This window comes from Macaca fascicularis, chromosome 13 (genome assembly GCF_037993035.2).
Source record: "Macaca fascicularis isolate 582-1 chromosome 13, T2T-MFA8v1.1".
Lineage (NCBI taxonomy): Eukaryota > Metazoa > Chordata > Mammalia > Primates > Cercopithecidae > Macaca > Macaca fascicularis.
The window spans coordinates 106881638-106906500 of record NC_088387.1 but is presented as its reverse complement, the minus strand read 5'-3'; the positions used below and the strand labels follow the sequence as shown (position 1 = coordinate 106906500).

Sequence of the window (24863 nt, the reverse complement as noted above, 5' to 3'; positions counted from 1 at the left end):
TACAGGCGCCTGCACCACGCCTGGCTAATTTTTTTGTATTTTTAGTAGAGACGGGTTTTCACCGTGTTAGCCAGGATGGTCTCGATCTCCTGACCTCATGATCTGCCTGCTTCAGCCTCCCAAAGTGCCAGGATTACAGGCATGAGCCACTGCGTCTGGCTAAACGGGCTTTCTTATAGAGTGACTATCTGAGTTTGGAAAGAGTGATGGCGAGATACGAAAGGTGGGATAGAACTGAACGATTTTCTCCTAACTTACCCAGTCAAAAATAGTACATGCTTTGGAACTTTTCATTTTGGTATAAAGTAATTTACTATCAGGCAAAATAGGAAAAATATAAGTTGTATTAGAATTTGTTTGGGGTTGGGAAAGGAGGACTCTTGCCTCAATAAAATCTGGACCTTGGATTTATGCACACAGTGGATTATAAAGTCTAATCAATTTAATTATCTACTCTTAAAATGATCCAATACAAAAATTAGATAATTTCACAATGCTGATAATTAAAACTGGTCTGTCTATACAAGTACTTGGAAGGATTTTCCAGTGGCATCTGCAATACTTTTGTCTCTACAAAAGAAGACACATGTAACTTGAGGCCATGTTTACCTGCTTTCACTTGGAAATTAACAACAAAGTTACATAAAAGCTGTCTGAGGCTTATGGCAAGTAGGAATAATATGTTTCAACATTCTGTCTGTACAACTAACTACTCTCATACCTCTGGCTTAAAAAAAAAATAAAGTGCAGTATTGCTCAAAGAATTATGTTGCCTACTTTCCTAAGTTAGGCACAGCCATCTTCCTTTTAGAAAGTCAATTAAACAAACAATTCTCCATTTTGCTTTTCCTACTACTTTAGCCATTCCTAACTAAGAACTCAGTAAAATTAAGTAAATGAAAGAAAAGTTAGAGGGAGGAATCAATATTCACAATAAATATTAAACTCTACTTACTGATGCCTGGAAAAGCAACTTCGTTGAATACAGAAAAGCCAAGGGCTGCCTGCCACTTGGAATACATTCTCGATACAAACACGATCAGTTCCTCCAGAAATTAAACACGTGTTTTGAGCATTTTAGAAAAGGCTTAACTCTGCTCATTAATAAGGTGGAAATCATGAAGACTCACTCTGTAAAGAGGATGGCACTTGTCCCTGAAACATGGGGCCAATCGGGCATAGATCTGGAGGCTATAGTAATACGCTGCCAGTTGGAGAGATAACGCAGAGGGGGACTGCTTTTCAAAGCACCGGTTAGCATCTAACACCTAGGAGGGAACATGTTAGAATTAACTCAGCTGAAAGGAAATTAAGAAGATTATTATAAATCATTACATTTCTAGTCATTCCTGCAGATTTTTCATCCAAAGTTCCCATTATATCAACTCAAGTTCAAGATCAACTTAATAATAACTACATTAAAAATCATAAGGCACTACACAGCAGATCCTATGCAATAAAAGTGGATGTAAAGATCGACATTTAAGCTAACTATAGAATTGACTCTCTAGATACTGACCAGGATCCTTTATTACCTAAGAACTAAGAGGAGGAAATGACATGCAATAAACAATTTTTACCGATGAAAATTCACAGTATACATTTTTCATTTATCATTTTTAAGTTCTTCATTGGTAAGGCAAACTTACCTGTGGTAAGGCAAGAAGATAAGCAAGAGCCAAAGTCATGTCATTTGGCAAGGCTTCACTTGCCAGTTGCAAGAGAACTGAATGCAGAAAAAGAAACATTATTTTACTGAGGTTGCATATGATAGTCATTAAGTGCCATGGTTTCAGCCCTATAAGATTTCAACAAATAGTTTGTGGCACAGACCTTTTATGAAAGTCTGTTCAGCATCATCTAAACACAGATCACATGGAACCGTGTTAAATAGTAACCTTGCCTTAATTCAGAAAAAGCATACTGTTAGTTATTTATCATGAGGAAATTCTGTCAGGGCAGCTGCAAAGGCTAAGTGCAAAGACATGAGAGAGGCTGGTTTCCTAGAGCTGCGTCTTTCGGTTTTAAAGATGCAGACCATGCTACAAAATTGTGTATCAACGTTAGCTAATACGGAGGGTGATAATATGAGTACTAAAGATCAGAGCAATAAAATAGTGTCAGGAGTGCAAATTTAGGGTAAATCTTTTGATTACTACAATGACGATAATATGATTTTGTTCCTTCCAAAACACCCCTCTTCAGGATGCTCCACAAAAAGAAAATCAGTCTTTTGTTTTGCTTGTATATCTTAAAATATCCCAGCCATTACAAACTTTTATTTTTCACATAATTTTTTATACAAACCACAACTTGCCAATGTCATAGCTTTAACATAAGAGCATGCATTGCCAATACGGTCTGTGTTTGTACACAGTTTGTTTCAATAAGGATGTATCCTATTCATTTAGGATCTCAGTAGCAAATACTAGGTAGTCATATGTAATCACAATATGAATTCTTTATTTTTAAAAAACACACTCTCATGATTGGCACTAATGCCAATCACGGTGGGAGGGTGAGGAGGAACCTACACATGGCTCACGTGTCGGAGGCTGACCTAGAACTCAAAATTTCCTGTGGGTGATTCACAAAGAAAATCTGCTGTGTCTTCCCCACTGTATATCTACAAAGGGAACATCAGTTCTCCAAATATTCATTTCCTACATGTTATCCAAACCTTATGAACCAAATGGACCACCAGTCAGCCTCAGCCCCTGCAAGGAATCATACAGCTTTAGAGATATTTTGTAATCAAAAGCTATTTATTTCAAGGTCTACTTCCAAATTTATTCCTCCACTCAGTATCAGCAAGAACCTTCTTTGAACCAGACACTGCCTTATGAATTAGAATCTTTTCAAGAATAAAAAGACTCTAAAGAAATAATTTTAAATACTATTCAAAGGGCCCAAACCAAATTTTGTACAACCTATTATAATATCAAAGAAAACACAGCTGGGCATGGGGGTTCATGCCTGTAATCCCAACACTTTAGGAGACCAAAGTGGGAAGATCGGTTGAGTCCAGGAGTTTGAAAACAGCCTGGACAACACCGTGAGACCCCATCTCTACAAAAAAATTTTTAAAAAATAGCTGGGCAATGGTGGGATATGCCTATAGTCCCAGCTACTCAGGAGGCTGAGGTGGGAGGATCACTTGAGCCCAGGAGGTTGATGCTGCAGCGAGCTATGATTATGCCACTGCACTGCCTGGATGACAGAACAAAACCCTGTCTAAAAAAGAAAGAAAGAAGAAGGAGAAGGAGAAGGAGAAGGAGGAGGAGGAGGAGGAGAAGGAGAAGGAGAAGGAGGAGGAGGAGGAGGAGAAGGAGAAGGAGAAGGAGAAGGAGAAGGAGAAGGGAGAAGAGAGAAGAGAGAAAAGAAGAAAGAAGAAGAAAAAGAAAGAGGAGGAGGAGGGGAGGGGTGGGAGGCAGGAGGAGTAAGAGGAGAAGGAGGAAAAAGAAGGAGAAGAAGAAAAAAGAGGAGGGGGGAGGAAGAGGAGGAAGAAGAGGAGGAGGAGGAGGAGGAGAAGGAGGAGGAGAAGGAGGAGAAGGAGGAGAAGAAGGAGGAGGAGGAGGAGAAGGAGGAGGAGGAGGAGGAGGAGGAGGAGGAGGAAAATTAGTGAATACACCCCAGAAGACTAACAAATGAAGAATGAAGGTGTTAAGCTATAAATTGTTGATACCAGAAAGAGAAAGCATGTAGAAACTGCTGAAAATTCTAAACTAATTGAGAAGGATTTACTTAGATCCTAGAAATAACATACTACACAAGTACACAACACACATACACACACACACACACACACGGCTGCCTACTTGACTTATCACTACCTTATATATTCTATTATTTCATAGCTGCCTAACAGTCCTTCAGGATCCTTATTTTGAGAGAAAAATAATTCTATTTTATAAACTAATAATTCTTCTCTGTTAATTTTATTTCTTATAGTCATTTGAAAGGTGGACTTCAATTGCAACCTCACCTAGTTTTTTCCCACTCCATTTTAATTTTCTTCAGATACTTCCTTCTTTAGATACAAAAGAGGCCAATTTTCAAACAAGCATATCTGAACCCACTCATCAAGCTTAGCACTGTCTCTTCAAAGGAGCCCTCAGGAGCCCTTATTTCAGGTGTGTGGTTGTTTCTCCAGGTTGGAGACCTTCTTTCTTGGAGTTGTAGTTGGAACCAATCTCAGGCCCACCTAGGAAATGAAGTCCTATTACAGTCTTCCAGTCACATCTAACTTTTTATCATAACATCAACTCAATCTTTCCCTTCATTTAATATCCATTTGCTCATTTCCAAAACACAAAGCACCCTCAAGGGATAAAAATATGTGACCACTGAAGATATTCCAAATAATATGCTACAGGCTCGAGGAAAATCCCAAAACAAAAACAACCCAACAAAAAACAGCAATGATGATATCGTTGCAATAAATGCATAGTCCCCAGGAAATGTCTTTGAAGGAGAGAATTTTCATTTAGATAGGTAAGTTCCAGTAGGTTTATTTTTGAAATAGTTATATCATAGACCAAACTCACAAAATGGTCACTAACATTTTTTGAACATATATAATTGAATATAAGGCTTACAGCAGGCAAAAAGGAAAATACACAGTTAATTTTCATGAGCTCAAAGTAACGACAAAAATCATACTCATAAAGTTGTCTAAAGGGTCATCAATGTTAGTTTTACTAAGTGGTGAAAATCATCACCCTAAAATACAGATGTTTGTTCCAAGTGAATAATATGGACATAGACTTTACTTCATAAATGCAACTATTTATGAATCATGTTGTTGTTGTTGTTGTTGTTTTTGTCTTTTTTACACTGCTTTGACATGGTGGGGGCCTTGTTAATCCTGGAGAGACTTCCCCTCCCAGGTCTAGCTAATCCCTAGAGAGTAAAATAACTTGCCTGTGAGCACACATCTGACATTGCAAACAAACCAATCACAGCCCATACTTTGAACCACCTCCCCTATCTTGGCTTTTCTACTCCAAGAGGCAATAATCCTCTGTTTTAATCACTCCACAGCAAGGTAACTAAACTATCAGAGACCACCCCTACATCCCAGAGCCCACCCAAATTATCCGTACAATTCAATCTCCAGTTTGCCCAAGCTTGCCTACCCTGCCTCGCCTATTACTTCCCATGAAACCCAGGCCCTCACCCACGCTTTCACCTGGCTCCTTCTGCCTCTAAACCACCAGGATGCCTCCTCACCTGGGTGTGTCCTGCCTTCCATTTTTAGGGATCTGTGAATATAAACTTCTTCCTTCGTGACAATCGTTTCCATGTCTGTGTGTCTGACCAATACCCAAATAAAACCAAAATCCCAGGCATGTTTTAGAACAACAACTACAACAAAATCTATAAATATATAATGAATCTCTTGCCTACAAAATCAAACCGAATGATACAGCAGGAAGGAAACCACTGTCAGAATCAGAAAGTCCTGGGATCAAAGCTTAGGTCAACTGATTGACTACATAATATTGAGTTCCAGAATTCAGAATGTTTTGGACTTTAGGAGGTTGTGCTATATACATATCATGTATTACATGACACCCTAAGTATGGTGTGGGAACACCCAATAATCAAAGACATTAATATCTCTTCTGCAAAACATTTGAATACTTATATTAAGTGAGATAAGCAGACTATAAAGTAGCCTCATGTCAGTTTAGTTCAGGTTTTGATGCCAAACAAATTATAAAAATCTTTCTGGTTTTCAGAGTATTTTGCATTTGGGGTCTGAAGCATATTTGCTTCCAGTGTAAATGAGGATTAAGTGAAGTAAAGTATGCAAAGTGCAGAGCATCACTCTAGCACACAGAAAATACCCAGTAGGTTCCCTCCATCCTTCTATAAATCACAGGCTTGAGTAAACAAATTCTTTTCTTCAGTTATAACATGTTTTCATTTCCCCCTAAAAATGATTGATAAAAGGTTCTTCCAATAACAACCACAGTGTAACAGAGTTATTTCCATTTTATATAAATCATAATTATTAATGAATTAATGATTGCATTTAAGTATAAAGACTAATTTCACCAAGAAGCAAGACTAGACTTATATAGTCACACCTGATGAGCTGATACACATCTGTTATCTTATTTCCTGTGGCTTAGCTGCTTCTCAATGAGCACTCAGCAATTGTTTGAATTAGTTCCCCCTCACAACCTCTCTATGGAGGAAGTTAGATGTTTTCCTCAACTTACAAGAGAGGATTTAGAGTCACAGTAACTTTTTTCTTTGCCTAGTGCCAACACACAAACAAATCACCACAGTGTTAGAAAAGAATTCTTCCCTTGATAACTCTCCACTCTGACAACCTCCACAGTCCCCTTTCTTTTCACTGCTAACCTTACCAATGAGTGGTCTGCCCCACTGCACCCATTACCTTGACACTCACTTTTTCCTCAAGTACCTCCATCCCTGGTCCCTTTGGAGATCCTAATACGATCTCCAAAGGTCACCAAACCCAAGGTCTTTTCTCTCTTAAATCTCACTGAAGCACTAGGCACTCCCAGATAGGCCTGCCTTTGGCTTCAAAGACACTGAGTTCTCTTGTACCTCTTCCTCAGATGATCCTCCTCTATGTGTGTCACCAGATCTTCATCCTTGATTGTTCAATGTGAGTAATCAGTTAGGTCAGTTCAACACTGTCTCTTAATCCCACCTTACATCCCCAACTAGAGAATTCCACTACATTCTTTTTTTTTCTTTCCTTTTTAAAAAGATGGGGTCTCAGTCTATTGCCCAGGCTGCAGTGGAATGGGACAATCTTGGCTCACTAAAGCCTCAAAATCTGGGCTCAAGTGAACCTCCTGCCTCAGCCTCCCATGTAGCTAGAACGACAGATATGTGCCACCACACCAGACTATTTCTTTAAAATTTTTTTGTAGAGACAAAAAAAATGTTCATGTTGCCGAAGCTGGTCTTCAACTGATGGCCTCAAGTGATCCTCCTGCCTCAAATTCTCAAAATGCTGGGATTACGGGCATGAGCTACCATGCCCAGTCTCAATTCTATTCTTAAATTCAACTGGTACCCTGGTCTATTTTCCCACTATTCGGGTTTGAACCATCTCACAAGACTGGCCTTATCAACTCCTTGTTGGACACTGCCACTCAAATGCTACCTCAAATTAATAATTCTTTACCTAATATCTTTCATATTTCTAAAATAATACCTTATTTTCCCAATAAACTCAACTTAACACCACAGAGTCATCTCGGACTTCATCCTCTCCTCTGCTGCCAGCACTTGGTTCCTCATCAAATCCAACTGAATCATTTCGAAAGAACTCTTTCACACATACTTTCTATTTTCACCGCCACAAACTCTAGGCTTTAATTGTTGAAAAATTAGACCCTTTCAACAGCCCCCCAGTGCTGTTCTACTTGATGCCATCAGTCTTTCTCCTTCCAGCACTTTCTTAAAATAGCAGTTTCATATTAATTTTACTCAAGCACTGAGTAATTTGTGTCATTCTCTAGCTTAGAGAAAGAATCTTCCTTAGTTTCCCATTCCCTAAAAAACGAAAGTTAACATTTCCTATTGAGCATTTAAAGTCTCCATAAATATGGGCCAATCTTAATTTGTGGTTTTAATTTGCCATTAAACCCACCCTGTATGTCAACCAAACCAGTCTGTTATCCAAACTCTCTGCCTGTGCTCATGCCATTGCTTTGTATAACAAAAATAATATAATTAATCTAAAACACAAATACCTATAATTTAAAAAATATATGCTCTGAGTGAGTCAAACATGAAACAGGTGTTTTACATCACTTAGCTCTAAGTGTCTCAAAAATCCTGCAAGGAGATAGTATTATCTTGTTTTTACACAGGCTTGGAAGCTTATGTATATCTGCCAAACTCAGAAAGGCAGTTCATCTGCAAAGACAGGAAACAGAAGATCCAAAATAAGATCAATATCTTTCTCGATCCGTACCTATCCGGCTATTGACAATGTTACGCTATGACAAACAATTAACATACGCCATTTTAAGAACGTGAATGAAGATATTCTTAGGATAAATTCCTATAAGTAGAGCTACTAGGTCGAACAACACACACAACTGCAATTTTCATTGCTACTGCCATGTGGTTTTTAAATTCTCACTTTGAGCATCTCCTCATTTCAGCATCTCCTCCAGAAATGCTGCTGAGCTTGTACAGCTCACTCACCCGAACATCCATGAGGTCTAACTCCCGCGGGACTTCTTCACATCTATTTCAACCACCATAGCCAGCTGCAGAATGAGCAAAATTCTCTCGACCAGTTAAAGATTTCATTCATGAGTTGACTCCTCAGAATTAATCCTAAGCAAAAGGTTCTCTGGCTTTCTATTACCCTTTCTGGGAAACTATGACTCAGACTTTAACCACATGTCACCTGGTGAACTCCAGTGAAATCCACAATAGTAATTCTATTTAAATTCTTCAGTGATTGGGTTATATTATCCAGACAGCCCTCCTACAGATTAAAACTGTAAACTCAAGTATTACAAGGCCAGGCCTGGTGGCTCATTCCTGGTGGCTCATTCCTATAATCCCAGCACTTTGGGAGGCCCAGGCGGGTGGATCACTTGAAGCCAGGAGTTCGAGACCATCCTGGCCAAGCCAAGATGGTAAAACCCCATCTCTATTAAAAATACAAAAAAACCACTATCTGGACATGATGGCATGCACCTGTAGTTCCAGCTACTTGGGAGGCTGAGGCATGAGAATTGCTTGAACCTGAGAGGCAGAGACTGCAGTACGCCAAGATTACACCACTGCACTCCAGCCTGGGCAACAACGAGAAACTCCAACACAAAACAAACCACCACCACCACCAACAACAACAAACAAGTATTAAAAGTCACTGGATAGGTACCTAAAGCAAAGAGAAACTGGAGGATGGCTGCCATTTGAAAGAATGAATGGTGAGTTTCCCATCTTTACAGCTTCAATCCTGAGGGCAAGCTACTGCCCGTGACATGTTGGGCAGGCAAAACTCAGATAGAAAACCTGCAGTCTTGAAAAACTACAGCCCAGAAAATCCACAACAGCTGAAAGTAAGAGATTCTGGTGGTGCCTTATAAAAGTAAATAAACCCATAATATTTGACAAAGCAATTCTACCATTAAAATTTACCTAAGAGGGCCGGGCGCGGTGGCTCAAGCCTGTAATTCTAGCACTTTGGGAGGCCGAGATGGGTGGATCACGAGGTCAGGAGATCAAGACCATCCTGGCTAACATGGTGAAACCCCGTCTCTACTAAAAAATACAAAAAACAAGCCAGGCGAGGTGGCGGGCACCTGTAGTCCCAGCTACTCGGGAGGCTGAGGCAGGAGAATAGCATGAACCCGGGAGGCAGAGCTTGCAGTGAGCTGAGATCCAGCCACTGCACTCCAGCCTGGGCAACACAGCGAGACTCCGTCTCAAAAAAAAAAAAAAAAAAAAAAATTTACCTAAGAGAAATGAAGACACACGTCCACAAAAACACTTGTATGAGAGTTCACAGCAGCTTTTTAAAAAACACCACCATAAGCTGAAAGACCTCAGGTATCCTTTAATAGGAGTGTGGATGAACAGGTTTACATGCATACAATGAACTACTACTACTCAATACTTTAAAACAAAAACACAAACCTACTGATGGATGCAACATAGATGAATCTCAAAAACTTTCACTTTAAGTGTTATACAAAATAATACTATATGAGTGCATTTAATGAATTCTAGAACAATCAAAACTAATCTACAGTGGGGAAAAAATCAGAGCACGGGGTACCCTGTAGGAAGTGTGGGTTGGGCGTGTGCTGGGAAGAGGATGAGACTTTCTAGGGTGGCAGTAAGGTTCTGCATCTTGACAGGAGTGAGAGTTACACAGGTGCTGCACTTGTCAGAATCTCTACAATCATACAACTAAGATTTTTGTAATTCACTGTAAATTTTAAAACATACAAAGGTAAAAAATACTCTAGTTAAAGGTATGCAGTGTAGTGTCAAGAGGTGAAGTTTACTGATGTCTGTGATTTACTTTGAAATGCATCAAAAAAGAAGTTGGGTTTGGTTGATGAATAGAGGGGTGGAGAAATATAGGTACGGTAAATGTGGCAATATTAATTAGAGGGTACATGGGAGTGTACGGGAGTGAACGGAGAATGAACAGGAGTGAATGAGAGTTCACTGTAGAATTATTTCAACTTTACTGTGAATTTTAAATTTTGTCAACAAAAATGCTGGGGAAGAAAAGAGAAAGAAATCCTCCCTGAAAACCGTGTCAAATGCTTAAGCTCCCTGTCCGTTACTTATTCCCCAAAGGGGGTTTCCTAGAAGACGCTTCTGGACAAGTTACATATGCCTGGTCTCCAGCACTGCACTCAGCCAGCTGAGTTTCTGGCCACACTAAACCCATGGCCTCCCAGCTGCTTCAAGACTGGAAGAATCTCAAGCATCAAGTATACCGCTCTCCATATGACTTGAGATGGAAAGCAAAGGAATCTCTCTTCTTGAATCCCTGAAACAATTGTTGTTGAAGTTATCTCATGAATTTTTTTCTCCCACACAAATAATTCCAGGCATTAATCTCTATAACCCAAGTGCCTAGCCCAGGGCTCTCCTAACTAACATGAATTGTAGGGAACTGATGGGGACAGTGGAGAACATGAGTCTCCACTCTACCCTTGGGCACTAAAACTGTCTCAGCAGCCCTCAACCAGACTCAGAGATTCTAATGAAGTGGAAATCAAAACCCATATTGGAAGCTTCTTAGCCTTGGACTCCACAAACCATATGAAGCAATATTTGACAAAATATTTAGAGAAGATGGTAAGTAAGTTTTGCTGGGATGCACAACATGTAATATTGGCTAGAGACTGAATTACAGGGACTTTGCCATTAAACATTAAATAAATAAATAAATAAATAAATAAAACCTGCTCTACATTCAGCAGTGTGCATGAATTTAATTTGTAATGTCAGTTCTCAAACCTTGAATATAACGCATTGTCTAAGCAAGTTATGTGGCCAAAATCAGATGCACTCTATGCTTAACTCTCCATTCCAAGATGGCCGGATAGGAACAGCTCTGCTCTGCAGCTCCCAGCATGATCGACGCAGAAGACAGGTGATTTCTGCATTTCCAACTGAGGTACCTGGTTCATCTCACTGGGACTGGTTGGACAGTGGGTGCAGCCCATGGAGGGTGGGATGAAGCAGGGCGGGGCGTCGCCTCACCCGGGAAGTGCAGGGGTGATGGGATTTCCCTTTCTTAGCCAAGGGAAGCCATGACAGATTGTACCTGAAAAAAAAACGGGACACTCCCGCCAAAAATACTGCGCTTTTCCCAAAGTCACAGCAACCGGCAGACAAGGAGATTCTCCCACCTCCCTGGTGCGGCAGGTCCCATGCCCATGGACCCTTGCTCACTGCTAGCACAGCAGTCTGAGAGTGAAATGCCAGGTGGCAGCCTGGCTGAGGGAGGGGCGTCCACCATTGTTGAGGCTTGAGTAGGTAAATAAAGTGGCCCAGAAGCTCGAACTGGGAGGAGCCCACCACAGCTCAGCAAGGACTACTGCCTCTACAGACTCCACCTCTGTGGGCAGAGCATAGCTGAACAAAAGGCAGCAGACAACTTCTACAGACTTTAATATCCCTGTCTGACAGCTTTGAAGAAAGCAGTGGTTTTCCCAGCACACTGTTTGAGCTCTGAGAATGGACAGACTGCCTCCTCAAGTGGGTCCCTGACCCCGTGTAGCCTAACTAGGAGACACCTCCCAGTAGGGGCCAACAGACACTTCATACAGGCAGATGCCCCTCTGGGATGAAGCTTCCAGACGAAGGATCTGGCAGTAATATTTGCTGTTCTGCATTATTTGCTGTTCTGCAGCCTCTGTTGGTGACATCCAGGCAAACAGGGTCTGGAGTGGACCTTCAGAAAACTCAGCTGAGGGACCGGACTCTTAGAAGGAAAATTAACAAACAGAAAGGAATAGCATGAACATCAACAAAAAGGACATCCACACCAAAACCCCATCTGTAGGTCACCAACATCAAAGACCAAAGGTAGATAAAACCACAAAGATGGGGAGAAACCAGAGCAGAAAAGCTGAACATTCTAAAAACCAGAGCACTGCTGCTACTCCAAAGGAACGCAGCTCCTTGCCAGCAATGGAACAAAGCTGGATGGAGAATGACTCTGACAAGTGGACAGAAGTAGGCTTCACAAGGTTAGTAATAACAAACTTCTCCGAACTAAAGGAGCATGTTCTAACCCATCGCAAGGAAGCTAAAAACCTTGAAAAAAGGTTAGACAAATGTCTAACTAGAATAAACAGTGTAGAGAAGACCTTAAATGACCTGATGGAGCTGAAAACCATGGCACAAGAACTTCATCATGCATACACAAGCTTCAGTAGCCAATTCGAACAAGTGGAAGACTATCAGTGATTGAAGATCAAATTAATGAAATAAAGCAAGAAGATCAGGTTAGAAAAAAGAGTAAAAAGAAACAAACAAAGCCTCCAAGAAATATGGGACTATGTGAAAAGACCAAATCTAAGTTTGATTGGTGTACCTGAAAGTGATGGGGAGAATGGAACCAAATTGGAAAACACTCTTCAGGATATTATCCAGGAGAACTTCCCCAACCTAGCAAGGCAGGCCAACTTTCAAATTCAGGAAATACAGAGAACACCACAAAGATACTCCTCAAGAAAAGCAACCCCCCAAGACAAATAATTGTCAGTTTCACCAAGGTTGAAATAACAGAAAAAATGTTAAGGGCAGACAGAGCAAAAGGTTAGGTTACACACAAAGGGAACCCCATCAGACTAACAGCAGATCTCTCGGCAGAAACCCAACAAGCAAGAAGAGAGTGGGGGCCAATATTCAACATTCTTAAAGAAAAGAATTTTCAACCCAAAATTTCATATCCAACCAAACTAAGCTTCATAAGTGAAGGAGAAAAAAAATTCTTTACAGAGAAGCAAATGCTGAGAGATTTTGTCACCACCAACCTGCCTTATAAGAGATCCTAAAGGAAGCATTAAACATGGAAAGGAATAACTGGTACCAGCCACTGCAAACACATGCCAAATTGTAAAAGACGATTGATGCTATGAAGAAACTGCATCAAATGATGGGCAAAATAACCAGCTAACATCATAATGACAGGATCAAATTCACACATAACAATATTAACCTAAAATATAAATGGGCTAAGCACCCCAATTAAAAGACACAGACTGGCAAATTAGATAAAGAGTCAAGACCCATCAGTGTGCTGTATTCAGGAGACCAATCTCACGTGCAGAGACACACATAGGCTCAAAATAAAGGGATGGAGGAAGATCTACCAAGCAAATGGAAAGCAAAACAAAAAAGCAGGGGTTGCAATCCTAGTCTCTGACAAAACACTCTTTAAACCAACAAAGATCAAGACACACAGGAGGCCATTACATAATGGTAAAGGGATCAATTCAACAAGAAGAGCTAAGTATCCTAAATATATATGCACCCAATATAGGAGCATCTAGATTCATAAAACAAATTCTAAAAGACCTACAAAGAGACTTAGACTCCCACACAATAATAATGGGAGACTTGAACACCCCACTGTCAATATTAGAGCAATGAGACAGAAGGTTAACAAGAATATCCAGGACTTGAACTCAGCCCTGGACCAAGCAGACCTAATAGACATCTACAGAACTGTCCACCCCAAATCAACAGAACATACATTCTTCTCAGCACCACTTCCTACATATTCTAAAATTGACCACATAATTGGAAGTAAAACACTCCTTAGCAAATGTAAAAGAACAGAAATCACAACAAACTGTCTCTCAGACCACAGTGCAATCAAATTAGAACTCAGGATTAAGAAACTCACTCAAAACCACTAAAAAAAAAAACTACATGGAAACTGAACAACCTGCTCCTGAATGACTACTGGATACATAATGAAATGAAGGCAGAAATAAATAAGTTCTTTGAAACCAATGAGAACAAAGACACAAGGTACCAGAATCTCTGGGACGCATTTAAAGCCGTGTGTAGAGGGAAATTTAAAGCACTAAATGCCCACAAGAGAAAGCAGGGAAGATTTAAAATCGACACCTAACATCACAATTAAAAGAACTAGAGAAGCAAAAGCAAACAAATGCAAAAGCTAGCAGAAGGCAAGAAATAACTAAGATCAGAGCAAAACTGAAGGAGATAGAGACACAAAAAACCCTTCAAAAAATCAATGAATCCAGGAGTTGGTTTATTGGAAAGATCAACAAAACTGATAGACTGCTAGCAAGACTAATAAAGAAGAAAAGACAGAAGAATCAAATAGACACAATAAAAAATGATAAAGGGGATATCACCACCAACCCCACATAAATAAACAACCATCAGAGAATACAATAAACACCTCTACACAAATAAACTAGAAAATCTAGAAGAAATGGATAAATTCCTAGACACATACACCCTCCCAAGACTAAACCTGGAAGAAGTTGAATTTCTGAATAGACCAAAAACAGGCTCTGAAATTGAGGCAATAATTAACAGCCTACCAACCAAAAAAAGTCCAGGACCAGACGGATTCACAGCCGAATTCTACCAGAGGTACAAAGAGGAGCTGGTACTATTCCTTCTGAAACTATTCCAATCAATAGAAAAAGAGAGAATTCTCCCTAACTCATTTTATGAGGCCAGTATCATCCTGGTACCAAAGCCTGGCAGAGACACAACAAAAAAAGAGAATTTTACACCAATATCCCTGACGAACGTCGATGTGAAAATCTTCAGTAAAATAATGGCAAACCGAATCCAGCAGCATATCAAAAAGTTTATCCATCACGATCAAGTGGGCTTCATCCCTGGGATGCAAGGCTGGTTCAACACACGCAAATCAATAAACATAATTCATCACATAAACAGAACCAATGACAAAAACCACATGATTGTCTCAATAGATGCAGAAAAGGCCTTCGACAAAATTCAACAGTACTTCATGCTAAAAACTCTCAATAAACTAGGAACTAATGGAATGTGTCTCAAAATAATAAGAGTTATTTATGACAAACCCACAGTCAATATCATAATGAGTGTGCAAAAACTGGAAGCATTCCCTTTGAAAACTGGCACAAGACAAGGATGCCCTCTCTCACCACTCCTATTCAATACAGCATTGGAAGTTCTGGCCAGGGCAATCAGGCAAGAGAAAGAAACAAAGGGTATTCAGGCCGGGCGCGGTGGCTCAAGCCTGTAATCCCAGCACTTTGGGAGGCCGAGACGGGCGGATCATGAGGTCAGGAGATCGAGACCATCCTGGCTAATACGGTGAAACCCCGTCTCTATTAAAAAATACACACAAAAAAACTAGCCGGGTGAAGTGGCGGGTGCCTGTAGTCCCAGCTACTCGGGAGGCTGAGGCAGGAGAATGGTGTGAACCCGAGAGGAGGAGCTTGCAGTGAGCTGAGATCCGGCCACTGCACTCCAGCCTGGGTGACAGAGCAAGACTCCGTCTCAAAAAAAAAAAAAAAAAGAAAAAGAAACAAAGGGTATTCAATTAGGAAAAGAGGAAGTGAAACTGTCTGTTTTGGGATGACATGATTGTATATTTAGAAAACCCAATCGTCTCAGCCCAAAATCTCCTTAAGCAGATAAGCAACTCAGCAAAGTCTCAGGATACAAAATCAATGTGCAAAAATCACAAGCATTCAATAACAGACATACAGACAGCCAAATCATGAATGAACTCCCATTCACAATTGCCACAAAGAGAATAAAATACCTAGGAATACAATTTACAAGGGATGTGAAGGGCCTCTTCAGGGAGAACTACAAACCACTGCTCAACGAAATAAAAGAGGACAGAAACAAGTGAAAGAATATTCCACGCTCATGGATAGGAAAAATCAATATAGTGAAAATGGCCATACTGCCGCCCAAGGCAATTCACAGATTCAATGCCATCCCCATCAAGCTACCAATGACTTTCTTCACAGAATTTGAAAAAACTACTTTAAAGTTCATATGGAACCAAAAAAGAGCCTGCATTGCCAAGACAATTCTAAACAAAAAGAACAAAGCTGGAGGCATCACCCTACATGACTTCGAACTACACTATAAGGCTACAGTAACCAAAACAGCATGGTACTGGTACCAAAACAGATATATAGACCAATGGAACAGAACAGAGCCCTCAGAAATAACACCACACATCTACAACCATCTGATCTTTGACAAACTTGACAAAAACAAGAAATGGGGAAAGGATTCCCTATTTAACAAATGGTGCTTGGAAAACTGGCTAGCCATATGTAGAAAGCTGAAACTGGATCCCTTCCTTACACCTTATACAAAAATTAATTCAAGATGGATTAGAGACTTAAATGTTAGACCTAAAACCATAAAAACTCTAGAAGAAAACCTAGGCAACACCATTCAGGACATAGGCATGGGCAAGGACTTCATGGCTAAAAACACCAAAAGCAATGGCAACAAAAGCCAAAATTGACAAATGGGATCTAATTAAACTAAAGAGCTTCTGCAGGGCAAAAGAAACTACCATTGGAATACACAGGCAACCTATAGAATGGGAGAAAATTTTTGCAATCTACCCATCTGACAAAGGGCTAATATCCAGAATCTACAAAGAACTTAAACAAATATACAAGAAAAAAACCAAACAACCCCATCAAAAAGTGGGTAAAGGATATGAGCAGACACTTCTCAAAACAAGACATCTATGCAGCCAACAGACACATGAAAAAATGCTCATCATCACTGGACATCAGAGAAATGCAAATCAAAACCACAATGAGATACCATCTCACACCAGTTAGAACGGCGATCATTAAAAAGTCAGGAAGCAACAGATGTTGGAGAGGATGTGGAGAAATAGGAACACTTTTACACTGTTGGTGGGAGTGTGAATTAGTACAACCATTGTGAAAGACAGTGTGGCGATTCCTCAAGAATCTAGAACCAGAAATACCATTTGACCCAGAGATCCCATTACTGGGTATATACCCCAAGGATTATAAATCATGCTACTATAAAGACATATGCACACATATGTTTATTGCAGCACTATTCACAATAGCAAAGACTTGGAACTAACCCAAATGTCCATCAATGACAGACTGGATTAAGAAAATGTGACACATATATACCATGGAATACTATGTAGTCATAAAAAAGGATGAGTTCATGTCCTTTGCAGGGACATGGATGAAGCTGGAAGCCATCATTCTCAGCAAACTATCACATGGACAGAAAACCAAACACCGCATGTTCTCTCTCATAGGTGGGAACTGAACAATGAGAACACTTGGACACAGGGTGGGGAACATCACACATCAGGACTTGTCAGGGGGTCGGGGGCTGGGGGAGGGATAGCATGAGGAGGAATAACTATTGTAAATGACAAGTTGATGGGTGCAGCAAACCAACATGGCACAAGTATACCTATGTATCAAATCTGCACATTGTGCACATGTACCCTAGAACTTAAAGTATAATAAAATAAAATAAAATAAAAAATAAAATAAAACTGCTTAAGCCTTCAAGGGCTAATTATGTGCAAAGTAAGTGCCTCTGGAAAGCACTCTCATATATTTAATTCCAGAATGAAACTCACAGAGGAAAGTTGCCCTTATTATTGATTTTGAAATCATTAGCCATTAAATCATTCATTTAGCTAAATAAATAATGACCAATTTTCTTTAGTCTCCATAAAAATCTTTTCATCAACTTTATTAAAAAGTTCTAAAAAGTCAGATTATGTTAGGAAGTTTAATTTTTATTATGACCTACTTCTAAACTAAAGTCAAGAATTACCTTTTTACCACAATTTTTAATCTGTGTCATTTATAACCTACATCACTCTTCAATTCTGCTGAGTTTCTGACAAATATTTGATACTATAAAATAGCCAAAGGTAACTGTTCCAGATATATTGGAATTATCAAAATATACAAAATGTGATAGGGAATATGAAAATGCTTCATAAATTATAAACCCAAATGTAAATAAAAGAGATTATTATTAAAATCACCTCTATATTTAATATTGATGGTATAGTAATACGTTTTCTTAATATAAATCGTAAGTGCTCTGAAATGTTTTTATCATTCAATGACATTTAAAATTTTTAACTCCTTAATAGACTTAGATTCTTTCTCTGGTGAAATATTAAAATCTGATTGTCAGAAAATATAATCTCAAGAAACACCAGGGCAGACAAAAAATCACTGCAGGCCCTTAAAATCCCATAGACATGACTAGGAACAGTACACACACTAGGATGCAGACACTAAGAGCATACGCTCAGTTCACTGGCCCAGTGACTCCGATAGACATGCTGTACTTTCATCATGGTGAGGAGACATTCATTGTGCACCTACCACATAGAAAATCCTCACAGCTGTGAGGATAAAAGAGTGAGAAGTAGATGTGCTACTCAGAGTTTGAACCTTAAGTTGAAGAGACCACACACAGCCATAAAAGACATAGGGAGCTTTCTCTGTGCTGCCTGGTGAGAAGCTCAGACAGTTAAGTCTCAGTATGAAGAATGGACACACGAGGCTGGGGAGAATCTAATATCTGAAGTGAAACTTTCCAAATAGTCTTGACTATGGTTTCACAACTGAATCCCCTGAGGTTTTCTAGAAAACACTTGATGTATGAGCCAGGCGTGGTCTGGGAGGCTGAGATGGAGGATTGCCTGAGCCCAGGAGTTTGAGACTAGCCTGGGCAACATGAGGAGACTCGGTCTCTACATTAACAACAACAAACATTAGCTTGGCATGGTGGTGCGCACCTGTAGTTTCAGCTACTCAGGAGGCAGTGGTGGGAGGGTCACTTGTGCACAAGAGGTTGAGACTGCAGTGAGTCACAATCATGCCACTACACTCCAGTCTGGGCGACAGAGCAAGGCCCTGTCTCAAAACAAACAAACAAACCAAAACAAAACAACAAAACAAAAAAACCTAGGCCCAATTCCAGAGTTTCTGGGGAAAAAAAAAAAATCACCTAAAACAGATTCTAGGGCCACAGTATTTCTTAAAAATTTCCTGTCGGGTGCGGTGGCTCAAGCCTGTAATCCCAGCACTTTGGGAGGCCGAGGCGGGCAGATTATGAGGTCAGGAGATCGAGACCATCCTGGTTAACACGGTGAAAGCCTATCTCTACTAAAAATACAAAAAAATTAGCTGGGCGTGGTGGTGGGCACCTATAGTCCCAGCTACTCGGGAGGCTGAGGCAGGAGAATGGCGTGAACCCGGGAGGCGGAGCTTGCAGTGAGCGGAGATCGCTGCCACTGCATTCCAGTCTGGGGGACAAAGCAAGACTCCATCTCAAAAAAAAAAAAAAAAAAAAAAAAAAAAAATTCCTAAGAGATTCTAAAGTGTAACCAGGAAGGAGAACTACAGAGGTAAGTTTGAAAAAATTGTGAAATCTGAATTGGATCGACTGCAGGGCAAGGTGGTAGTGAGGACAATCATGCAGGTCAGGGGACCAGTCTGAGCGAAGGCACACATGTGGGAGCCCATCAGGGTGCCACTGGAGAGCAACAGCCCAGGACAGAACATTCAGGCTATTATGCTCATTTTATAGATAAGAAAATGGAAGCAAAGAAGAATGGAATGATATTCTTCTGCTTGAAATCCCTACAGCTTTTGATAGAGGGTTCCTTCAAAATGTTTAAATTCACTCACAAAGCCTTGCATTTCTTCTCAGCCTACTATGGCTTCATCTCTCCACTGGCTGGCCACACATACCCTTCCTCTCCACGTATTGGAATAGCTTACAAATCCCTGAAAAATCATAAATTTTTAAATCTTCTTGCCTCTATGAATTTTACTCCATCTTCCTAAAATATCCCATTTCTTCTTGCCCCAAACCCACCTCTCTATCCACTTCCTCCCTTATTCATCCTTCCAAGTCCAAGTCAAATATCGGCTGCTTCAGAAAGCCTCTTCACAACACCTTCTCCCTCAGCTGCCACTTCTACCATCCCAGTGCCTCTGAGTTTGCCTGTCATAGTGCCGATCACACACACATCTGTCTGTCTCCCCAACTCTTTTATAAGCCCGTTGAAGACAGGGACAATGTCTCCAACTTTATATTCCAAGTTCCTAGGACAGGGCCTAGCACACAGGTGGCTCGAGGACCTCTCCTCCAGTGAATAATGTCCACACGGTTAGAAAGGGAACTGGAAGAGATCCCTGATCATCTTCAAGTATGTTTCCCCCACTCCATAAAGCTCCACAAGAAAATCTCACTATTTGCTTTACTTCTCAAGATCACTTTGATGTCTCATCATTTAGTTATCAACTACCATAAAGATGGCTGAGCACTGTAAGGATTCTATGAAGAGGAGGCTGACTAACCCAGAAATATGCACCTCTGAAGGGCCTAATTGCTTACATACTCAACATTTCTCCAAAAACAGCACTCGAAAAGATCAGCAGCCTCAATACACTGAGCAATCAGTTTCAGCGGGTCTACTCCAAGAAAGCAGCCATCTTTAAGACCTTTAACCATGTGCTTCCATTATTTTGCCTTTTTGTAAACCACACCTTTTACATGAGATGTATTCAAATTCACATACATGTACAAGCATGCCTCAGAGATACTGTGAGTTTTGTTCCAGACTACTGCAATGAAGTGAATATTGCAATAAATTGTATCACACAAATTAATCGGTTTCTCAGCGCATATCAAAGTTATGTTTACACTATACTGTAGTGTAATCAGCAGGCAATAACATTATATCTAGAAAATCCTGCATACACCTTAATTGAAAAATACTTCATTGCTAAAAAATGCTAATCATCATCTGAGCGTTGAGTAAGTCCTAATCTTTTTGCAGTTGAAGGGTCTCAATGTTGATGGCTGCTGACTGATCAGGAGTGTGGTTGCTGAGGGTTGTGGTGACTGTGGCAATTTCTCAAAATGAACCAACCTCTGCTAGCTTCATACTTTTCTTCTGTAGCTTCCGTACCTCTCTCAGGCTTCACAGAATTACAGGCAGTAAAGGGCACCTGTTCTGGATTACACTTTGGCTTAAGGGAATGTTGTGGCTGGTCTGATCTTCTATCCAGGCCACTAAAACTCTCTCCACACCAGCAATAAGGTTGTTTTGCTTTCTTATAATCTGTGTGTTCACTGGAGCAGCACTTTGAACTTCCTTCAAGAACTTTTCCTCTGCATTCACAACTTGGCTAACTATTTGGTGCAAGATGCCTAGCTTTCAGTCTTTCTCAGCTTTCAACACAGCTTCCTCACTAAGCTTCATCATTTTTAGCTTTTACTTTAGAGATGTGCAACTCTTCCTTTCACTTGAATATTTATAGGCCATTATAGGTTATTAACTTGCCTCATTTCAATACTGTTGTGACTCAGAGAACCGAGAGACCCGAGAAGAGGGAGAGAGATGGAAAATGGCTGGTCAGTGGAGCAGTCAAAACACACACATTTATCAATTAAGTTTACATCTTACACTGGTGCAGTTCATGGTGCCCCAAAACAATTACAAGAGTAACATCAAAGATCACTAATCACAAATCACTGTAACAGATACAATAATCATGAAAAAGTTTGAAATACTGTGACAATTATCAAAATGTGACACAGACATGAAATGAGCACACAGTGTTGAAAAAATGGTTCTGATAGACTTGCTTGACATAGCATTGCCATCAACTTTCAATTTTTAAAAAAGCACTGTATCTGCGAAGTGCAATACAGCACAGAACAATAAAATAAGGTATGCTCACACTTTACACACTAAATAATAAAAATATCGTATAAACCAATGTTTGCGAATGTTCTGGTTATTACTTCAGTCCATTATTATGCCAAATAACAGGTCTGCATCCAACCTAGTATTTTCTTAAGGGCTCAGATTCTATCTGTACAAACTACCTTGATAACCAATCATATTTAATCCATGGGCCAACTGATGTAAGACAATAAAAAGAAAAGAACAGCAAGAAGTAATAAATAATAATTAAACAGGGAAAGAGAAACACGACTATACTTTTCATATATACTCAATTTCAATTGTAAGATGTGCCATAAATTTAATAATAGCTTTTTGGAGAAGAAAAGAAACATAAATATATCCATAACTGTGATACATGCCCTGATAACGGAGGGACAGATAGAAAAACATGAATCTCAGAATCGAAGAAATATGGTAAACGTAGTAAAAACCTCTAGTGTTCAAGGGACCCGCACAGTGGATAGGGAAGTGGTATTTGCCTCTCCTCGCCCCAGCAGCATGTGAGTAGTGATAGAAAAAAAATCTAAAAATAAACTATAGTATCAGCTTTTGGGGGGATTTAGCAGTTCTGTTCCTTGTACGCATTTTTCCGAATTTTATTTTACATAGCAAAGTGCTCAGTTAACAGACAGCACCGCTCAGGCTTATTGGCAGTAAGAGGTGGCCAGTAATACAATAAAAAGTACTAATAAGTAATAAAATAATAAGTGCAAGTTGTGGATAGGACTTTCAAGAAAACTGTTTTTCCGTCACCCTTTTCCTCCTCACTTATATCTGAAATATAGACAAGATAGCTGAAGTTCCAGCAGCCTTTGAATTATGAGATATTCTCTAAGGATGGGAGAGCAGAGAGCGGGGGAACTGAAAAGACACAGTCAAAGAAACTATCCTAGAACCTTAAAAAGAAGGAGGCTAAAGGGAAAAAAGGTATAAATTGTAAGCTGTCTTTGGTAAACTTGCATGCATTTAATTCTTTTCAAAAATTTCCACATGGAAAGATATTCCGCCAAGCAGAAAATTCTGAAGATCAAATATGATCTACATTCTATTAAGCATAAAATCAGGAAATAAATTTTATTGAGCATTTTTTCCATTCACTATGAGAATCACTTTACATAACTAGCCAGTTAAAGATGGGAATGATATTCATCCCTTTAAATCCTCAATATAAGTACAAATCCTGAAAACAGTAGGTTCTCAATAAATGTTTTACACAAAATTAATAAATGGATGAATGAATGAATGATGGTGTCAAGTTATGCAATTCAAACTGAAAAATGTCTTTTCTAAACTCTTGTTCATTCGTACATTCTTGGCTAACAATGTACACCTAGAGTTACACACTGTCAAGGAACTAGAACCTTCTCTCTTACCTTCAGTTGTTGGAAATACTTCTTCTCCTTTATTTTTAGCCTCTGCCAGTTTTCCAGTTCTCAGCAATACTTCCGCAAAACTTTCCACTGGAACAAGCTGATAAGTGTCATAGGTTCCTCCAGACTAGATAAAAGAAGCAGTTTCACTATGTAATAGGGTGCCTTTTGTCCTACAAATATATGCTTACAAAACACAATTATAGGATGTTATGCTTTCTGGTGACCTGAATAACTGCTCAGAAACTAAAGCATATTTTTTATGAAACATTTTTAAACAGATTTTAATCTCATAATGTGTCATAATATATACCAAAAACACATGTAAAAACCAATGATTAACATGAGTAAGAACCAAGATAAAAAGCCCATTTTCAGGAAAATTTTAGTTTTTGTTTCTGCTGTCTACAACAGCATGACAGTTGTATCTATGTTCTTAGACACACTGTCCTTACCTCAGTGACAAAAGGATTTGAGATGACAGATTCATAAAAAGGATGACATCCTTGTTTCTCTAGATCTTCATTGGCTGTAGTTCCAATTTGATATGCACCACCACATTTTTGACCCTAAAAAGAAAAAAGTAAAGAACAATGGATAAAAAGAAAGAGAAGGCAAGGAGGTAGAAGTAGTAAAAGCAAGGAAAGAAGGGAGAGAGGGAGGAAGAAAAGATTGATTTCAGGAGAAACTGATGAATGCCTCCTGCGCTTCCCATGACCTAAAAAGAGAGCCAGAGTCACAGACACCCAGCAGAGAATAAAGGATAACTACTACATGCGAAGAGCAGCACATCAACCCCACCCCGCAGTGCCTTTTTCTTTTCCCGGTCACTTTGACATCAATGAATGAGAAACACTGAAGCAGTCAGTGTTGTTCACATGGTGAGTTTTCTACACTACAGTCAGAACAACCACTCGAAAACATCATCTTGTCCATGTTGCTGCTCTGCTTAAAAATCCTTTAGTAGCTCTGAACGAGGCAAACAACCAACAGCCTAACAACTAAACTACGTGGAATATCATTTGAGGTTTTTAAATGTTAACTTACATTAAAGGCTAACTTTCCGCCTCAACCAAACTGCCCGCTTTATGCATCCTACCCGCTTCTATGTCTTTCTCCCACTGTGAGGGTCCTGCCATGCCAACTGCCCGGTGAGATCCTAACTTTCCTTCCAGGCCCAGTTCAGACCTTACCTGCTGAATCCTTGCCAGATGGATGCAAGATCATATGACTGTGTCCCTTTCATGATCCCCATCTCCTTCACAACTACCACCCACACACGGCTTTAAGACTTGTTACCAGCACTGCAGATTAGCAAGAACTGTAGTATGCCTAGATTATAGATAACTGTCTTTATGTTTTGCTCTCTCCAAATAGATTGCAAAGCTCCTTACTGGGAAAGGCAAGTAAAAGGAATTCACCCATTCCTCCAAGGTTTACTGTGGTTACTTTATGCCAAGCATAGTCTAGGTAAACGATGAAGCTGCCACTGCAAATGATAAAAATTACAGCTGAGATTTAATAGCGTCTCAGTAAACGGCATCTTCACTTATCCAACTGTAGGGACCACCGTCCTTAGGTCTCCTCTTTCTTCCACATCCAGACCACCAGCAGGTCTAAAAAATACATCCCCAAACCAACCTCTTCTCACTGCCTTTGTCACTACCCTGGTTCAAACTACCCACTTCTCTCATTGG

General features: G+C 39.9%; 1 protein-coding gene across 3 annotated transcripts in view; it reads right to left on the bottom strand.

Moving 5' to 3' along the window:
• Nucleotides 1-24863, bottom strand: part of NBAS (NBAS subunit of NRZ tethering complex) — a 390542-nt gene that overhangs the window by 133565 nt on the left and 232114 nt on the right. For all 3 annotated transcript variants that reach the window (XM_005576512.5, XM_074012306.1, XM_074012305.1), the window contains 4 exons: nucleotides 23622-23735; nucleotides 23170-23293; nucleotides 1650-1726; nucleotides 1131-1268 (listed from right to left, as the gene is read on the bottom strand). In XM_005576512.5, coding sequence (XP_005576569.3) covers nucleotides 1131-1268; nucleotides 1650-1726; nucleotides 23170-23293; nucleotides 23622-23735 — 453 coding nt within the window. The remainder of the gene's footprint in view (nucleotides 1-1130; nucleotides 1269-1649; nucleotides 1727-23169; nucleotides 23294-23621; nucleotides 23736-24863) is intronic.